Genomic DNA, 18,045 nt, shown 5'->3' with positions numbered 1-18,045 from the left:
AAAAAGAATAAGAATTATTGCGTGAATAAGGGGGTTCATCTCGTTCGCAATACCTCGCTCTTTACGCTAAATTATTTTTAGTGATTTCAACTGTTTGTTCGACGGCCTTTGTGATTCAGGGACCATTCTTAAAGAATTGGGACAAAATTCAAGCTTTAGTGTAAAGAGTGAGGTATTGACGAGGGGGGCAAACCCTCTCATATACGTAATAAAAAGCTACAAATATAGAAGTTCGTTACGTAAGTTAATTCGTAAGTTACATATATTTATTACTAACAAAAACGTTCGTAAAAAAATAAAAAGTTCTAGTTGCCTTTCTAAGTAACCAAAATCGGAGGGCAACTAGGCCTCCTTCCTCACCTGTTTTTTATCACCATCGTCCGATCAAAACTATGAGAAAGCCATTTAGCCAAAACAAAATATGCAAATTTTGTTTTCATCATTCATGTTCTGTGAGCCAAAATCTAAACATGCATTAATTTAAAAACGTTCAAAAATTAAACAAAAAACACGTTTTTTTTAACTGAAAGTAAGGAGTGACATTAAAACGTAAGACGAATAGAAATTATTCCATATATGAAAGGGGTTGTCCCTTCCTCGACGCTTCGCTCTTTACGCTAAAGTTTTTTATTTTTTTAAAAAGTAGAGTTGTGAGAAAGAGTCAAACTATAGCGAAAGAACCAGACGTCGAAGAGGGGACAATCCCTTTCATATACCGAATAATTCCTGTTCATTTTAAGTTTTAATGGCGCTCCTTACTTTCAGTTTAAAAAAAAAAAACTAATTTAGAATCAGAGGCAACACTATAGCGTTGGCCATACTGAAGGCCATAAGGCTCCAAAGTTGTTTTTTTTTCCCAGAGGAGCTTCATATAGAAGGTCGTCGAATAAGGTTTGGAGGGGGCTCATTCACTTGAAAATTGGATGTTCTAGTGGCTTTTTAAAGAGCTAAAAGTGATAGGAGGACAACTGGCATTCCTCGCCCTTCTATCCAAAAATACATCAGATAAAAATTTTGAGATAGCCATTTTGTTAAAAATAGTTCAAAGATCAGATAAAAAAAAACTCCTGGTTCAACACCAACCCTTAGGGCCTGGGGGCAAGCGTTGTAAATTATGTCATTGGGATATACATGGCTCTTATGGAAGAGGTGCTCGTATAAACTTAAGAGGGTGCTCATTTGATTCAGAATCGAAGGTTCTAGTTCACTTATTAAGAGTCAAAAGAGATCGGAGGGTAACTAGCCCCCCTCATACCCTTACGTCCCAAAGTCCATCCGAAAAGAAATTTCAGATAGTCATTTTGTTAGAAATAGCTCAAACATCACAAACAAAAACTCCAGGGTCGAAATGAACCCTCAGAGCGGGTGGGGGGCAAGCGTTTTAAATTATGGCCGGGGGACACACTAATTGTTAGCCATCAATAGAAAAAGGCTTGCTCCTTTGTAGCTGATCACTGCCCCAAGATGGGATGAAGCCAAGAGGAGTTGTTCTCCCCCCCCCCTAACATACACATTTATACATAAATAGGAACCTGAATCCCCTCTATTTAAAAAATTGTGCTCACTAACTATTGAATAGTTTTAATTCTATCGCTTTTTACACATTTACTTGTTGTTTAAATAAAAGCCCTTTGGCTGAGTTCGGACTCACGAACCGCCAAAACCACAAACTTTAAAAAATGATGTTCCGCTTATGCCCATTGGTGAAAATTGCAATTGTTAAATTGACATCGGATATACCAAACATTTTTTTCAAGAAAATTGAGATGACTTAGTTTATAGTGAAAGATAACCCATTAATTTTAGCATCACAGCCTTTTCCATTAAATCGTGAATCTGAGTAAGAATGCCATGTCAGGATACAAGAAAATGTGCAAGGAAGCAAAAACCTCGGGAGATGCAATCGTCCTCAAGTAAGTAGTTTCTAGCTAGGGGAGAGATATCCAGCCTCAAATTTTTCTAGGCCGGGTCTCTTTTTTTTTATTTAAATGTGCAGACAATAAAAATGGTTGTTAGAATTTTTTTTAGGGAGGGTTTTACAGGAATAAATAAATAAGAAACTCGTCATTAATTTGTTTATGTGAAATTTTTAATATTTTTACAAGACGAGCAAACATTTCGGGGGGGGAGGGGGGAGGGTAAAGCCCGTAACAACCCCCCCCCCCCCTGGATACGGCCTTACCTACAGTTAAACGACGCAAAACTTTCGAGTAGAAAACGGGGTGTCCTTTACCTACGAGATGCGACAACCATTTCCAATTTTTTTCAAGAAAAATTTTTATAACACATTTCCTAACAATTAGAAATTTCTAAGCATTCCTAAGAACAATCAAACAAGAAATCAGAAAACTCAATGAACCAATTAATGTAGTGTAATAAGTTTAAAAGGATGGGTTATAAGTCCCAATTTGATCAAAATGTCACAACAATTTGTGAATTACGGAAGTCAGGCTTTGCTTATGCGGTGTCAGGACCTATTGACTTTCAGCGGAAACTATTGAAATTAACATTTTCAAAAATTGATGCGTTACCCCAAACGGAAGTACTTATGCAAACGCGTTCTCTGAGTATTTTACCAAGAAATAGAAAAACACGCACCAAAAAATAATGTTAAATCTGGTAAAGTGCAAGTTTAACATCAGCGGATAGAGTGGGAGTTTAATAGGGAGCAAAGAATGGCATTAATGGACAAAATTGGTGGTGGGGATGTTTCAAAATCTAGGGAGGGGAGCAATTTTATTTTTTTTCCAATTTCCCTAATGAAAATGAAAAAAGGCCTGTTCTCCGATCATCAACCAAATAAAATCATTTATCAAAGCCTGAATCAATCATTCATCATTTAACACAACAATATTTGGTTTGTGAATGCCCAGACCCCAATCGACACAACTGATGACTGGCAGCCTCCTCATGTTTGTGGCAGTTTGATTTCGTTTGAAGCTATAATATTGTTCTTTATTTTCATAATATGAAAAAAACTTCGTTTTCTTAAAGAGTTAAAGAGGCTGCGTCCCAAAGTCGAACCTTAAAACGTACAAGAATTAGGAGGGGCAGTTGGGGGGCTGACGCCCCCCAAACCTCCTTTTTTCAAGACTCTTTTGTACAAGTTTTTTATTTTGTTAATTAAAAGAGGACCTTTCCGAAGCCAAGAGCGGGGGGTTACCTGTACAAAAGAGTCTTTGAAAGCAGGGGGTTTGGGGGGCGGCAGCCCCCCAACTGCCTCTCCTAATTCCTGTACGTTTTGAGGTTCGACTTTGGGACGCAGCCTCTTTAACTCTTTAAGAAAACGACGTTTTTTTCATATCATTTCTGTACGTTTTTCTACAATCCATGGTGGATGTAATTTAATAATAATTTACCATGTTTATTTTCTCGCTTTCTGTATCAATAAATTCAAACTGACAAAATTATCTAATTTTGATAATTTTAATAGTTTAGCAGCTTAATTAAAAATTTAGCAGCTAGTGGTTTTTACCCACCCGCCTCCGGTTTATGGGCCCAGCGCGCTTCCGCTGCGCCAAGCTGCTGTTATGCTTGTTATCAAACAAGTTATTACAATAGAAAATTTCACCAACGGCTTCAATTAGGAAATCAATTTAAATGGTTCTTTTAACTTGGTTCCATCAAGCCTTACCCCCGCTTCAGTATAAATTCTTGTGAACATTCCAGTATGTAATTCTGATCACATGTTTCCATGTCTATTTTCTCCCTTTCTGTATCAATAAATTCAAACTGACAAAATTACCTAATTTTACAAATTTTAAAAAGTTAGCAGCTGGCGGTCTCGATCCACCGACCTCTGGGTTATGGGCCCAGCACGCTTCCGCTGCGCCAAGCTGCTGTTAGTGTAAGAATTTTTCAAACAAGTGATGTCAAGGAGGCACACTCGTGCCTCTTTAAAGAGGCGAACCACGACAATGTTAAGCGATCTTCGGTTCCAGTGGTCGCAGAGGGATGGAGAGGGATGCATTTCGTAGCCCGAGCCCCAACTAAGAAACCTGCCAAATTTCATCTCCCTCCGACTTTTCCTTCATGGGGAAAATCTGGCCGAAAGTTTCGACCACCCAACCCCACCCCCCCCCCTTTAACGTTGTCCGAGGCTGAAATTCACAATTTAAGGTCCCCTAGGGCCCAGGAGCTTATCCGCGAAATTTCAGCTCGATCCGATAACTCCTTCCCTGTTTTCCAGAAACCACAAATAGCCACTTAATGTTCATTTTCTTTTTTTTCTGCCACGCCTACAGGTCACAGCCGACATCGGATCTGGGTGTACGAAGACTCATTCGACGCAGAATTCTTCGAGTAATTTTCCTGGAAAGTTTCGTCGGAAAATCTTAACCCCCCGATTTTCTAGCTTAGAAAAATCCCCATTGAAGGTAAAATTTTCTCTTGTAATAACATCACTTGTTTGAAAAATTCTTACACTAACAGCAGCTTGGCGCAGCGGAAGCGTGCTGGGCCCATAACCCAGAGGTCGACGGATCGAAACCACCAGCTGCTAACTTTTTAAAATTTGTAAAATTAGGTAATTTTGTCAGTTTGAATTTATTGATACAGAAAGGGAGAAAATAGACATGGAAACATGTGATCAGAATTACATACTGGAATGTTCACAAGAATTTATACTGAAGCGGGGGTAAGGCTTGATGGAACCAAGTTAAAAGAACCATTTAAATTGATTTGCTAATTGAAGCCGTTGGTGAAATTTTCTATTGTAATAACTTGTTTGATAACAAGCATAACAGCAGCTTGGCGCAGCGGAAGCGCGCTGGGCCCATAAGCCGGAGGCGGGTGGGTAAAAACCACTAGCTGCTAAATTTTTAATTAAGCTGCTAAACTATTAAAATTATCAAAATTAGATAATTTTGTCAGTTTGAATTTATTGATACAGAAAGCGAGAAAATAAACATGGAAAATTATTATTAAATTACATCCACCATGGATCGTAGAAAAACGTACAGAAATAATATGAAAAAAACTTCGTTTTCTTAAAGAGTTCAAGAGGCTGCATCCCAAAGTCGAACCTTAAAACGTACAGGAATTAAGAGAGGCAGTTGGGGGGCTGCCGCCCCCCAAACCCCCCGCTTTCAAAGACTCTTTTGTACAGGTAGCCCCCCGCTCTTGGCTTCGGAAAGGCACTCTTTTAATTAACAAAACAAAAAACCTGTACAAAAGAGTCTTTAAAAGCGGGGGGTTTGGGGGGCGGCAGCCCCCCAACTGCCTCTCCTTATTCCTGTACATTTTAAGGTTCGACTTTGGGACGCAGCCTCTTTAACTCTTTAAGAAAACGGAGTTTTTTTCATATTATTATTACAAGAGAAAATTTTACCTTCAATGGGGAAATGGGTTTTTCTAAGCTAGAAAATCGGGGGGTTAAGATTTTCCGACGAAACTTTCCAGGAAAATTACTCGGAGAATTCCGCGTCGAATGAGTCTTCGTACACCCAGATACGATGTCGGCTGTGACCTGTAGGCGTGGCAGAAAAAAAAGAAAATGAACATTAAGTGGCTATGCGTGGTTTCTGGAAAACAGGGAAGAAGTTATCGGACCGAGCTGAAATTTCGCGGATAAGTTCCTGGGCCTTAGGGGACCTTAACTTGTGAATTTCAGCCCGATCGGACAACGTTAAAGGGGGGGGGGGGGTGGGGTTGGGTGGTCGAAACTTTCGGCCAGATTTTCCCATGAAGGAAAAGTCGGAGGGAGATGAAATTCGGCAGGTTTCTTAGTTGGAGCTCGGGCTACGAAATGCATCCCTCCCCATCCCTCTGCGACCACTGGAACCGAAGATCGCTTAACATTGTCGTGGTTCGCCTCTTTAAAGAGGCACGAGTGTGCCTCCTTGATTTGCAACAATGTTTTTTTTGTCCTTTATTGTATAGAGGGTGTCTTTCCCTTCATACCACACAACTTTAGATTAGAAATAATTTGAATTTCATATTAACAGAAATGAGTACAATATAGAAAGTACTGGTGACTATGTAGAGATTTTGGCTAACAAGTTCATTTTTTATTCATCTAGATTCTTTTAGTTTTCATATAAATTATTCGAAAATGGGGGGGCTGCCACCCATTTAACCTCTTACGTTCTCTATGCTGGCTTAAAAAACATTTTCAATAGTTTTGCCTCCAGTAAATATTTTCAGATCAACGGGTAGAATATTTCATTTAAATATAAATTTAATCCCTGTCCAATGAAATAAGATATTCCTCCTTATCTTTTTATTTTATAGACTGAGATATTATTTTATCTTGCCAAAAATAAATGTCAACTAGTTTACTATTTTGCCTATTTTGTTTGCAAAATTTCATCAAGTTGGTTTTCTATCTGGAGTTGATTCTTTTTTCTTTCGATTTTTTTCTTTTGTTTTACACAAGTTAATTACTATCCTGTCCGATTTTGGTTAGTTTTTACTACTGCAGAATTTAATACTTAACATCGTTGGCCAAAATTGCAGATCTTCCTTACAAGATACTTAAAACAGCAATTTGTCGTGGTAAAATCTCTACCTTTACCTACAAAGGGTATTAGAACTTGGGAGCTAGGCGCATTCACCCCGAAGAATTTACCACCCCCTTGGGTATAATTCCCACACCTGCGGAACATTCTCCATCGCAGAAACTTCCTCCCACAAGCAAAATTGAGCAGCCAAAAAGAAAGTATGACAAATAAAATTAATGAAGAAAAAAATAATTTGGGAATATTCTACCAATAATTCAAAATATGTATGTATGTATTTACTTATAACCCATCATGCAAAATAATGAAGTGATGGAGTACATTGAAAAAAAAAGGAAAAAAAAAGAAAGAAACAACATATCATAATTACATTCTAAAATACAAACAAAAATAATTCCACGTCAAAAAACAACATTTTGCCATTCATGGCCGCTTTGCTTATTGCACATGTGTACATTCAGCTCAGCTAACTTAGCACACGGGTCAGACAATCTATATTTTTTCATCAAATAGGAGTTATATATATATATATATATATATATATATATATATAAATATATATATATATATATATATATATATATATATATATATATATATATATATATATATATATATATATATATATATATATATATATATATAGTTATATTTGACAAATATAGTCAAAATGTATGGTTGAAAATATTTTGTAGTATTTTTTTTTAGATTTTTATTTATTTTAATTCTTTTTTGTGTTTTTTGGGGGGTTGAGTTATCATAACAGCGCAATATAAAGGTTAAAGAAGATAATTTGATATTATTAATTTAGTGGCAACTGTAGAAGAATTGCCCTATGATATAAGTGCAAAAAGATAACAGGCTGGGATTTAAAAGTACGAGCAGTTACTTCCCGTGGATTAATTTAAAAAAAAACACAAGTTTTCTCAAGGAAAGCGAAGAGCGAAGTTGAAACTTAATACGGACAAAAATTATTACTTCACAGCCTACCTAACAAATATCAATAAAACTAATGCAAATAAATCAACTTGTGATATGTCCCTATGTTTGTAGGATTACAGAAAACTAGCGCTTTACTCGAAACACAAAACAATATAGGAATTCTGGTACGGTATTAAATAAAAAAAAACTAATTTTTTTAGCTGGAAGTAAGGAGCGACATTAAAACTTAAAACGAACAGAAATTACTCCTTATATGAAATGAGTTGTCCGCTCCGCAATCCCTCGCTCTTTACGCTAAAGCTTTTAATTGTTTTAAAAAGTATAATTGTGGCAAAGAGTCAAACTTTAGCATAAAGAGCGAGGGATTGCGGAGGGGACAACTCATTTCATATACGGAGTAATTTCTGTTCGTTTTAAGTTTTAATATCGCTCCTTACTTTCAGCTAAAAAAATTAGTTTTTTTTTATTTAATTTCTGAACGTTTTTGAATTAATGCATGTTTGGTTTTGGCTCTCCGCACATAAATTATTAAAATGAAATTTGTATATTAATTCTTTTTTTGGCTAAATGGCTTTCTCTTAGTTTTGATCAGACGATTTTGAGAAATAAGGGGTGGAGAAGGAGGCCTAGTTGCCCTCCAATTTTTCGGTTACTTAAAAAGGCAACTAGAACTTTTAATTTTTAACGAACGTTTTTATTAGTAAAAAATACACGTAACTTAAGAATTAACTTACGTAACAAACTTTCATAACCTTATATTTTTATTATGTATTCTAGGGGGTTTATACCCTCGTTAATGCTTCGCTCTTTACACTAAATCGTAAGTTTTGTCCTAATTCTTTAAGAATGACCCCTGAATCAGAAAGGCCGTAGAATAAATAGTTGAAATTACTAAAAATACTTTTGCATAAAGAGCAAGGTATTTATCTCCTCCTAAATACCTCGCTCTTTATGCTAAAGTATTTTTAGAACCCCTCATATGTGTAATAATCTCTGTTCGTTTTAAGTTTCAATGCTACTTCTTCCTTTCATTTGGAAAAACGTTTTCATGTTTATTTTTCATTGTTTTCTTATAGTAATGCTAGAAAATCCTGCGCCCTTTTCATTGAATTTTTCTTCTCCCATGACAGATTCCTCCAAGGAAAGATCCTCCAACATAGCCCCCTCTCCTCAGTCCCACCCCCAAACAAAATAAAATCCCCCTGAAAACGTCTTTACACTTCCCAATACTCATTACTATATATAAACACTGGTCAAAGTTTGTAACTTGCAGCCCCTCCCCCAGGGATTGTGGGGGAGTAAGTCATCCCCAAAGACATAGTTATTAAGGTTTTTGACTATGCTGAACAAAATGGCTATCTCAAAATTTTGATCCGTTGACTTTCAGAAAAAAAATGAGCGTGGGAGGGGGCCTAGATGCCCTCCAATTTTTTGGTCACTTAAAAGGGCACTAGAACTTTTCATTTCCGTTAGAATGAGCCCTCTTGTGACATTCTAGGACCACTTAGTCGATACGATGACCCCTGGGAAAAAAAACAAACAAAAAAAAACAAATAAACACGCACCCATGATTTGTCTTCTGGCAAAAATACAAAATTCCACATTTTTGTAGATAGGAGCTTGAAACTTCTACAGTAGGGTTCTCTGATACGCTGAGTCTGATGGTGTCATTTTCGTTAAGATCCTACGACTTTTAGGGGGTGTTTCCCCCTATTTTCCTAAATAAGGCAAATTTTCTCAGGCTTGTAACTTTTGATGGGTTAGACTAAACCTGATGAAACTTATATATTTAAAATCAGCATTAAAATGCGATTCTTTTGATGTAGCTATTGATATCAAAATTCCATTTTTTTGAGTTTTGGTTACTATTGAGCCGGGTCGCTCCTTACTATAGTTCGTTACCACGAACTGTTTGAAAAGTAAACCATTTAAGGACACTTTTAACAGAATAAAAGTAAAGCATTTTTAGATTGTTGCTATATATTTTTTTTTGTTTATTTTGGCGTAATTTCTGCACAATGAACTCAGTTCAATAACTGACTGTTGTTTTGGATCTGAAAAGGATATTTCATGATTATTTTGTAGACAAGTTCGAAGTAAAGGAATTATGAGTATTCAGACTGCACACTCGCTTTAGAATTTGTATTACAACTTGAAACTCTCCGTTTTATAAAGAGAAATAACTGGATTTCCACAGTTCATGTTACGGTTGGTATGTTTTTCATTTTAACTAATACTAGGTGAGACCAAGATATGACCTGTTAAATCAATCCATTATTTTATATGCTGTATAATGCGTTTAAATTTATTATTTTTAGCCTAACTTTTTAACATAATTTTAATTGTATACAGAAAGGTTACTCATATCACAGCTCCTGTAAGACTACTAAAAGCGTTATGGATTAGTTTAGTGTTGTGAGGCTACGTATTTATTTTTGATTCTTAAATCAATATTCTTGTTTTTTATACTTGGTTTTTGTGTTTTCAGAAAAGCGCTAGTTTTCTGCAATACTAAAAACATAGGGAAATATCACCAGTTGATTTATTTGCATTCGTTTTATTGGTATATGTTAGGTAGGATGTGAAGTAATAATTTTTGTCCGTTTTAAGATTCAAATTGGCTCTTTACTTCCCTTGGGAAAACTTATAAATCAATCTTTGCTCGTTTTTGATTAATATTAATTTAGCAACAACACTGCCATGACCGTTTTTATTTATACGGAATGATTTCTGTTCGTTTAAAGTTTCGCTATTGTTCCTTATTTCAGTTGAAAATTTATTTTTATGGAATTTGGGATTAACCAAGTGACATATAGCGATCGCAAGTTCTGTCGGTCTGTCGGTCGATCTGTCTGTCGGTCTGTCGGTCGGTATGTCTGTCCCGGTTTTGCTAGTTTAGGCACTTCCAGATAAGCAAGGACGATGAAATTTGGCAAGCGTATCAGGGACCAGACCAGATTAAATTAGGAATGATCGTTTCCTCGATTCGACCATCTGGAGGGGGGAGAGTGGGGGGACGGTTAATTCAGAAAAGTGGAGGGATCGGGATGAAACTTGGTTGGAAAAATAAGCACAAGTCCTAAATACGTGATTGCTATGAGCGGAAGGATCCGATCTCTTTGGGGGTTGGGGAGGGTTAATTCTGAAAAATTCGAAAAAATGAGGTATTTGTAACTTACGAAGGAGTGATCAGATCTTAATGAAATTTCATATTTATAAGGATCTCGTAAATCAGATTTCTCATTTTAAATACCGACCGGATCATTGGGGGGAGTTGGGGCGGGGGGAAACGGGAATCTTGAAAAAGGCTTAGAGTGGAGAGATCAGGATGAAACTTGGCAAGACGAATGAACACAAGTCCAAGGTACGTGGCTGACATAACCGGACTGGATCCGCTTTCTTTGGGGAAGCTCGGGGGGATTCGGAAACGTTAGAAAAAATGAGGCATTTGTAACTTACGAACGGGTAATAAGATCTAAATGAAATTTGATATTTAGAAGAATGTTGTGCTTCAGAGCTGTTATTCTAAATCATGACCAGATCTGGTGACATTGGGGTGAGTTGGAGGGGGAAACCGAAAGTCTTGGAAAACGTAAAAATTGAGGTATCTTTATCTTACGAATGTGTGATCGAATCTTAATGAAACTCGATATATAGAAAGATTTTATGTTTAAGATGCTCCATTTTTAATTCAAATCGGATTCAGGGACACAGGGAGCTGGGGGGGGGGAAAGAAATCTTGGAAACCAGAAATCTTGGAATACGCTTAGAGTAGAGAGATCAGGATGAAACTTTATGGGAAGAATAAGCACAAGTTCTAGATACATGATTGACCTAATTGGAATGGATCTGCTCTCTTAGGGGGAGTTGGGGGGTCGTTAATTCAGAAAAATTGGAAAAATTGAGGTATTTTTTACTTAAGAACAAGTGACCGGATCTTAATGAAAATTAAATAAAAAAACAAGTTTTTTTTAACGGAAAGTAAGGAGCGACATTAAAACTTAAAACGAACTGAAATTACTCCGTATATGAAAGGGGCTTTTCCTCCTCAACGCCTCGCTCTTTACTTTAAAGCTTGACCCTTTCTCTTATCTCTACTTTTTAAAAGAGTAAGAAACTTTAGCGTAAAGAGCGTTAAGGAGGAAAAGCCCCTTTCATATACGGAGTAATTTCTGTTCGTTTTAAGTTTTAATGTCGCTCCTTACTTTGCGTTAAAATTTTTTTAATAATTAATAATTAAACGCTTAAATAATTAAAACGAAATTTGCATATTAATTAATTGCAATTAATCGGAAGATTTTGAGAAAAAAGAAGCGAGGGAGGAGGCCTAGTTACCCTTCAAGTTTTTGATTACTTGAAAAAGCAACTAGAACTTTTAATTTTTTACAAACGTTTTCATTGGTAAGAAATATACGTAACTTACGAATTAACTTACGTAACGAACTTCTATATTCGTATGTTTTATTGCGTATATGAGGGGGTTCAACCCTTGTCGATACCTCGCTCTTTACACTAAAGCTTAGATTTTGTCCCATTCCTTAAGAATGACCTCTGAATCACAAAGGCCGTAAAATAAATAGTTGAAATTACTAAAAATACTTTAGCGTAAAGAGTGAGGTATAACGAGGAGGTAAACCCCTCATATGCGTAATAATTTTTGTTCGTTTTAAGTTTTAATGCTGCTCCTTACTTTCAGTAGAAAAAACTTTTCAAATTTATTTTTTCATTGTTTTTTCAAATAAAGCTAGAAAATCCTGCGCTCCCTTCATTGAAATTATCTTCCCCCATGAGAGGTCTCTCCATCGAAATATCCTCCCACGTAATCCCCCCTCTAAACTCTCTCCCCTAAACCAAAAAAAAAATCCTCCTGAAAACGTCTGTACACTTCCCAATAACCATTACTATATGTAAACACAGGTCAAAGTTTGTAACTTGCAGCCCCTCCCACGGGGACTGCGGGGGAGTAAGTCGTCCCTAAGGACATAGTTATTAGGTTTTTCGAATAATGTGAATAAAATGGCTATCTCAAAATTTCGATCTGGTGACTTTGGGGGAAAATGAGCATGGGAGGGGGCCTAGGTGCCCTCCAATTTTTTGGTCACTTAAAAAGGGCACTAGAACTTTTAATTTCAGTTGGAATGAGCCCTCTCGCAAGATTCTAGGACCACTCAGTCGATACGATCACCCCTGGGAAAAAAACAACAAACAAACAAAAAAAAAGAAAAAAACAAATAAACACGCATCCGTGGTCTGTCTTCTGGCAAAAAATGCGAAATTCCACAGTTTTGTAGATAGGAGCTTGAAACTTCTACAATAAGGTTCTTTGATACGCTGAATCTGATGGTGTGATTTTCGTTAAGATTGTATGGGTTTTAGGCGGTGTATCCCCCTATTATCTAAAGATCTGGTGACATTGGGGGTGGAGTTGGAGGAGGAAACCTGAAATCTTAGAAAACGTTGAGAGCGGAAAGATTGGGATGAAACTTAGTAGGTAGAATAAACAAATGTCGTAGATATGTGATTGATGTAACCGGACTGAATCCACTCCCTTTTGGGGAGTTAGGGGGGGTCCAGTGCGAGTTTAGTGCTTCTGGACGTGCTAGAACGATGCAAATTGGTAGACGTGTGAGAGACCTGCACAAATTGACTTGCTAAAGTCGTTTTCCCCGATTCGACCATCTGGGGGGCTGAAGGGAGAGGAAAAATTAGAAAAAATTTGGTATTTTTAACTTACGAGTGGGTGATCGGATTTTAATGAATTTTGATATTTAGAAGGAACTCGTGTCTCAGAGCTCTTATTTTAAATCCCGACCGGCATTAAGCCTCTGATTTTCCTTTTAAATCATTCCATTGATTCTTAGAATTTTGCTAGAGCTCATGCCATATGAGCTCTTGGCTCTTGGCTCTTCCAGCCTCGTCACAAGTGCCATCTGAGCTCTTGTTTTATATAATTTCTAATCACCTCCAATCTAGGCGAGATAAGACACCTCGACCCTTATTAAGGAGCTGAACTAAGAAGCCGTACAAGAATTGAAGGAAAAAATAAGTTTAGACTGGGAAAAAAAATCAAATCATAATTAATCGTGTCGTATCTTTTTGTAAAAATTAAAAAAAGAAATAGATCTTTAATTCTTTGTTTAAAAAAAATTAAATTTAGTAGCACTTAAGAAATTAGCTCCAGATGAGCAGCTTCGACAAAAAAGGTCCGCTAAGGTTAACTTAGCGGACAAGTTTGTATATCGACATGCTAGCGGAAAATATTGCTAGCTCAACAGAAATTTGCCTTTAGGCTTAGGGATTTATTTGACCTGTCCCTAAATAGAAAATATAGTCAAACAGTTCGTGGTAACGAACTGTAGTAAGGAGCGACCCGGCTCAATAGTAACCGAAACTCTAAAAAATGCAATTTTGATACCAATAGTTACATCAAAAGAATCGAATTTTAATGCTGATTTCAAATATATAAGTTTCATCAAGATTAGTTTTACCCATCAAAAGTTACGAGCCTGAGAAAAATTTTCCTCATTTTAGATAATAGGGGGAAACACCCCCTAAAAGTCATACGATCTTAACGAAAATCACACCGTAAGATTCAGCGTATCAGAGAAACTTATTGTGGAAGTTTTAAGCTTCTATATACAAAAATGTGGAATTTCGCATGTTTTGCCAGAAGACAAATCACAGATGCGTGTTTATTCGTTTTGTTGCTTGTTTTTTTTGTTGTTTTTTTTTCCTGGGGTGATCGTATCGACTCAGTGGTCCTAGAATGTCGCAAAAGGGCTCATTCTAATGGAAATTAAAAGTTCTAGCGGCCTTTTTAAGTTACCAAAAAAATTGGAGGGCACCTAGACCCCCTCCGACGCTCTTTTTTCCCAAAAGTCACCGGATCAAAATTCTGAGAAAGTCATTTTGTTCACCATAGTCGAAAAACCTAATAACCATGTCTTTGGGGACGATTTACTCCCCCGCGGTCCCCGTGGGAGGGGCTGCAAGTTACAAACTTTGACCTTTGTTTACATACAATAATGATAATTGGGAATTGTACAGACGTTTTCAGGGGGATGTTTTTGGTTTGGGAGAGAGTTGAGGGGGGGGGCTACGTGGGAGGATCTTTCCATGGAGGAACTTCTCATGGGGGAAGAGACTTTCAATGGAGGGGACGCAGGATTTTCTAGCTTTATTTAAAAAACAATGAAAAAATAAATATGAAAAGTTTTTTCGACTAAAAGTGAGGAGCAGCATTAAAACTTAAAACGAACATAAATTATTACGCATGTGAGGGGTTTACGTCCTCGTAATACCTCGCTCTTTACGCTAAAGTATTTTTAGCTATTTCAACTATTTATTCTACGGCCTTTGTGATTCAGGGGTCATTCTTAAGGAAATGGGACACAATTTAAGCTTTAGTGTAAAGAGCGAGGTATCGAAGAGGGATGAGCCCCCTCATATACGCAATAAAAACATACGAATATATAAGTTCGCTACGTAAGTTAATTCGTAAGTTACGTATATTTTTCACTTATGAAAACGTTCGTAAAAAAATTAAAAGTTATAGTTGCCTTTTTAAGCAATCAAAAAATTGGAGGGCAACTAGGCCTCCTCCCTCGCTGCTTTTTCTCAAAATCTTCCGATTAAAACTATGAAAAAGCCATTTAGCCCAAAAAAATTAATATGCAAATTTCGTTTTAATTATTTATGTGCGGAGAGCCAAGATCAAAACATGCATTAATTCAAAAACTCCAGAAATTAAACAAAAAAAAAACAAGTTTTTTTTAATGAAAGTAAAGAGCGACATTAAAACTTAAAACGAACAGAAATTACTCCGTATATGAAAGGGACTGCTTCCTCATCAACGCCCCGCTCTTTACACTAAAGTTTTTTACTGTTTTAAAAAGAAGAGTTGAGAGAAAGAGTCAAACTTTATCGTAAAGAGCGGGGCGTTGATGAGGAAGCAGCCCCTTTCATATACGGAGTAATTTCCGTTCGTTTTAGGTTTTAATGTCGCTCTTCACTTTCATTTAGAAAAACTTAGTTTTTTTTTGTTTAGTCATTACTTAGAAATGAATGGAAATTTCACAATAAGATTATGTCTTGTGTGGGTACGATAAATGGTATTATAAACTAAGTTTGTTTTCATTTTAAAAATTTTGGGAAAAATTACCTGAATTCTCCTACGGAACTGTTTTCTTTTTTTTCTTCCTCTTTGGATGCAGAATCTTACGTATGGAGAGAATATTACGGTGGGATTGTCAAGTAAATAATTGGAATAAGTAATTATAACAATAAATAACCCTTCTTTTAATGTACAACTTTGAGCGGTTCCAGAACCACATGCCTAGAATTCTCCAGCCACTAAGTGGCAAAGGGTTGAGGTCAGGGGCGCAATTCGCTATGGGTTAGAGGGGGAAACTTCTTCTCCCAGATCTCAGTTTTTTCCCAAGACCCCAGTTTGCCCTCCCAGCTGGAATTCGTTTCTCCAAAAATGTTGTTAAAACTAAGATAAGCCTGCATAATTCAGGCATCCACTGAACCAGGTCAATTTTCTTTCGTACATCTTTACCTTTCTTATCACTATAAGGCTCGTTTCTTCAGTTTTCTCTGTCATTTTCACTTGGTTTGGGAAAGTTGTCACCAATTTTGACCCCCCCCCCCCGGAGAACTTTGACAGAATTATGTCATTCGTTGGGTTATGGATTTAGTCATCTACTTGGAATGTCGTTGCAAACCATGAAATGGATGACCTTTATTCCCTTTGAATCAAAATGCTTGACCCAATACCTTCCTGGGGCATGCCTTAAAAAATGAGTGCATGACATTTACAAAGACAGTGACATTATCTGAAAATGATCGTATAGAAGGGAAAAGGTCATGATTAAAAAAAAAACAAGCAGGAATCGAACGCAAGACACTCTAGCTTGAAGTCAAACGCTGTACTAACAAAACCATGCCTCTAATAATCTAATTTAATATATTGGTGTTTGTACCTTAATTGCTTAACTTATTCAGGAAGCTTGGAGAAGGAACGTGCGGGAGGTGTTCTTGAAACCTCCAATTAAGGGTTTGAGACCATAATTATCACAATAATGATATCGTTTTATGCTTCCAAGCTTTTCTACTTAAGAAGTGACATCAAAAGTTTTGTTTTACCACACTTACGGATGGTAGAATTGATAAACATTACATAGATATTAGCAATAGCTTTCAAATTAGCCATTAAACGTCACTCTAAAAAGTTTTGGTAGCCAACTAACCCCAGCTTTTCCACTTGAGACGTGGCACCGAAAGTGCTGTTTTAGTGCCATTTGGAACTTGCTGATGGTGGAATTTATAGGAAGGACGTAGATATGAGCAATATATTTTATATGGGCTATTAAAAATCTGTTTAAGATGCCTGCGATGCCAATACGCCTAACAAAAATACACCCATACCGATACGCGTGATATCGATACGTCCAATACCGATAAAGTGAGCAGCCCTATCCCCGGGGACTATGGAGGGTCATATCATCACAAAAACCAAAGATAAGAGACCTTTGAACTATGCTGAACAAAACGGCTATCTCAAATTTTGATTGGATGACTTTGGGAGGAGGGATCATTGAGGAAGGGGGGCTAGTTGCCCTCCAATTTTTTTGATAACTTAAAAAGTGCACTAGAAAATTTAATTTCCGTCAAAATGAGCATCTACACATCTCTCTATGATGTACTGGTCACCCCCAAGCCCTGCTAAAAATAAAAAGAAAAAACAGGAGACAGATCAATGTTATCCATACATAAATAAAAAAATATTTTTTTTTTTTTAACTCAAAGTAAGGAGCAACATTAAAACTTAAAACGAACAGAAGTTGTTCCGTATATGATAGTGGCTGTCCCCTCCACAAAGTCACGCTCCTAACGCTAAAGTTTTTATTGTTTTAAAAAGCAGAGTTGAGAGAAAGAGTCAAACTTAAGCATAAGGACCAGGGCGTAGAGGGGGAGATAGCCCCTTTAATATACGGAATAATTTCTGTTTGTTTTAAGTTTAAATGTCACTCCTTACTTTCAGTTTAAAAAAACTAGTTTTCATTTAATTTCTGAACATTTTTCAATTAATGCAGGTTTTTATTTTGACTCACAGTACATGAATAATTAAAATTAAATTTACATATCAATTTTACTTTTTTGGCTAAATGGCTTTCTTAAAATTTTGACAAGACAATTTTGATAAAAAAGGTGGGAGAAGGGGCCTAGTTGCCCTCCAATTATTTTAGTTACTTAAAAAGGCCGCTAGAGCTTTTAATTTTATTTACGAACGTTTTTATTAGTAATAAACATACATAACTTACGAATTAACTTACGTAGCGTACTTCTATATTCGTTTGATTTTATTGCGTATATGAAGGGGTTTGCTCCCTCGTCAATACATCGCTCTCTACGCTAAAGTTCAAATTTTGTTCCAATTCTTTAAGAATGACCCATGAATCAAAAATGCCGTTTAATTAGAATAAATAGATCTTTTGAAATTACTAAGAATACTTTAGCATAAAGAGTGAGGTATTGAGGAGGGAACGATCCCCTCATATGCGTAATAATTTCTGTTCGTTTTAAGTTTTAATGTTGCTACTTACTTTCAATTGGAAACATTTTTTTTTAACTTAAATTCTCA

The 18,045-nt window shown here is 36.5% G+C and overlaps 1 protein-coding gene and 1 non-coding gene across 3 annotated transcripts in view; one reads left to right on the top strand and one right to left on the bottom strand.

Moving 5' to 3' along the window:
• The first annotated feature begins 1,711 nt into the window (after positions 1 to 1,711).
• LOC136040824 (uncharacterized) overlaps positions 1,712 to 18,045 on the top strand; it is a 64,980-nt gene continuing 48,646 nt past the window's right edge. For both annotated transcript variants that reach the window (XM_065725159.1, XM_065725158.1), the window contains exon 1: positions 1,712 to 1,913. In XM_065725159.1, coding sequence (XP_065581231.1) covers positions 1,847 to 1,913 — 67 coding nt within the window. In that variant the 5' untranslated portion in view covers positions 1,712 to 1,846. The remainder of the gene's footprint in view (positions 1,914 to 18,045) is intronic.
• On the bottom strand, positions 3,770 to 3,841 carry Trnam-cau (transfer RNA methionine (anticodon CAU)). The gene has a single exon. It is a non-coding gene; the product is annotated as a tRNA-Met (tRNA).

Source organism: Artemia franciscana, chromosome 21 (assembly GCF_032884065.1).
Source record: "Artemia franciscana chromosome 21, ASM3288406v1, whole genome shotgun sequence".
Taxonomy (NCBI): domain Eukaryota; kingdom Metazoa; phylum Arthropoda; class Branchiopoda; order Anostraca; family Artemiidae; genus Artemia; species Artemia franciscana.
This window is presented reverse-complemented; position numbering and strand designations above follow the sequence as displayed.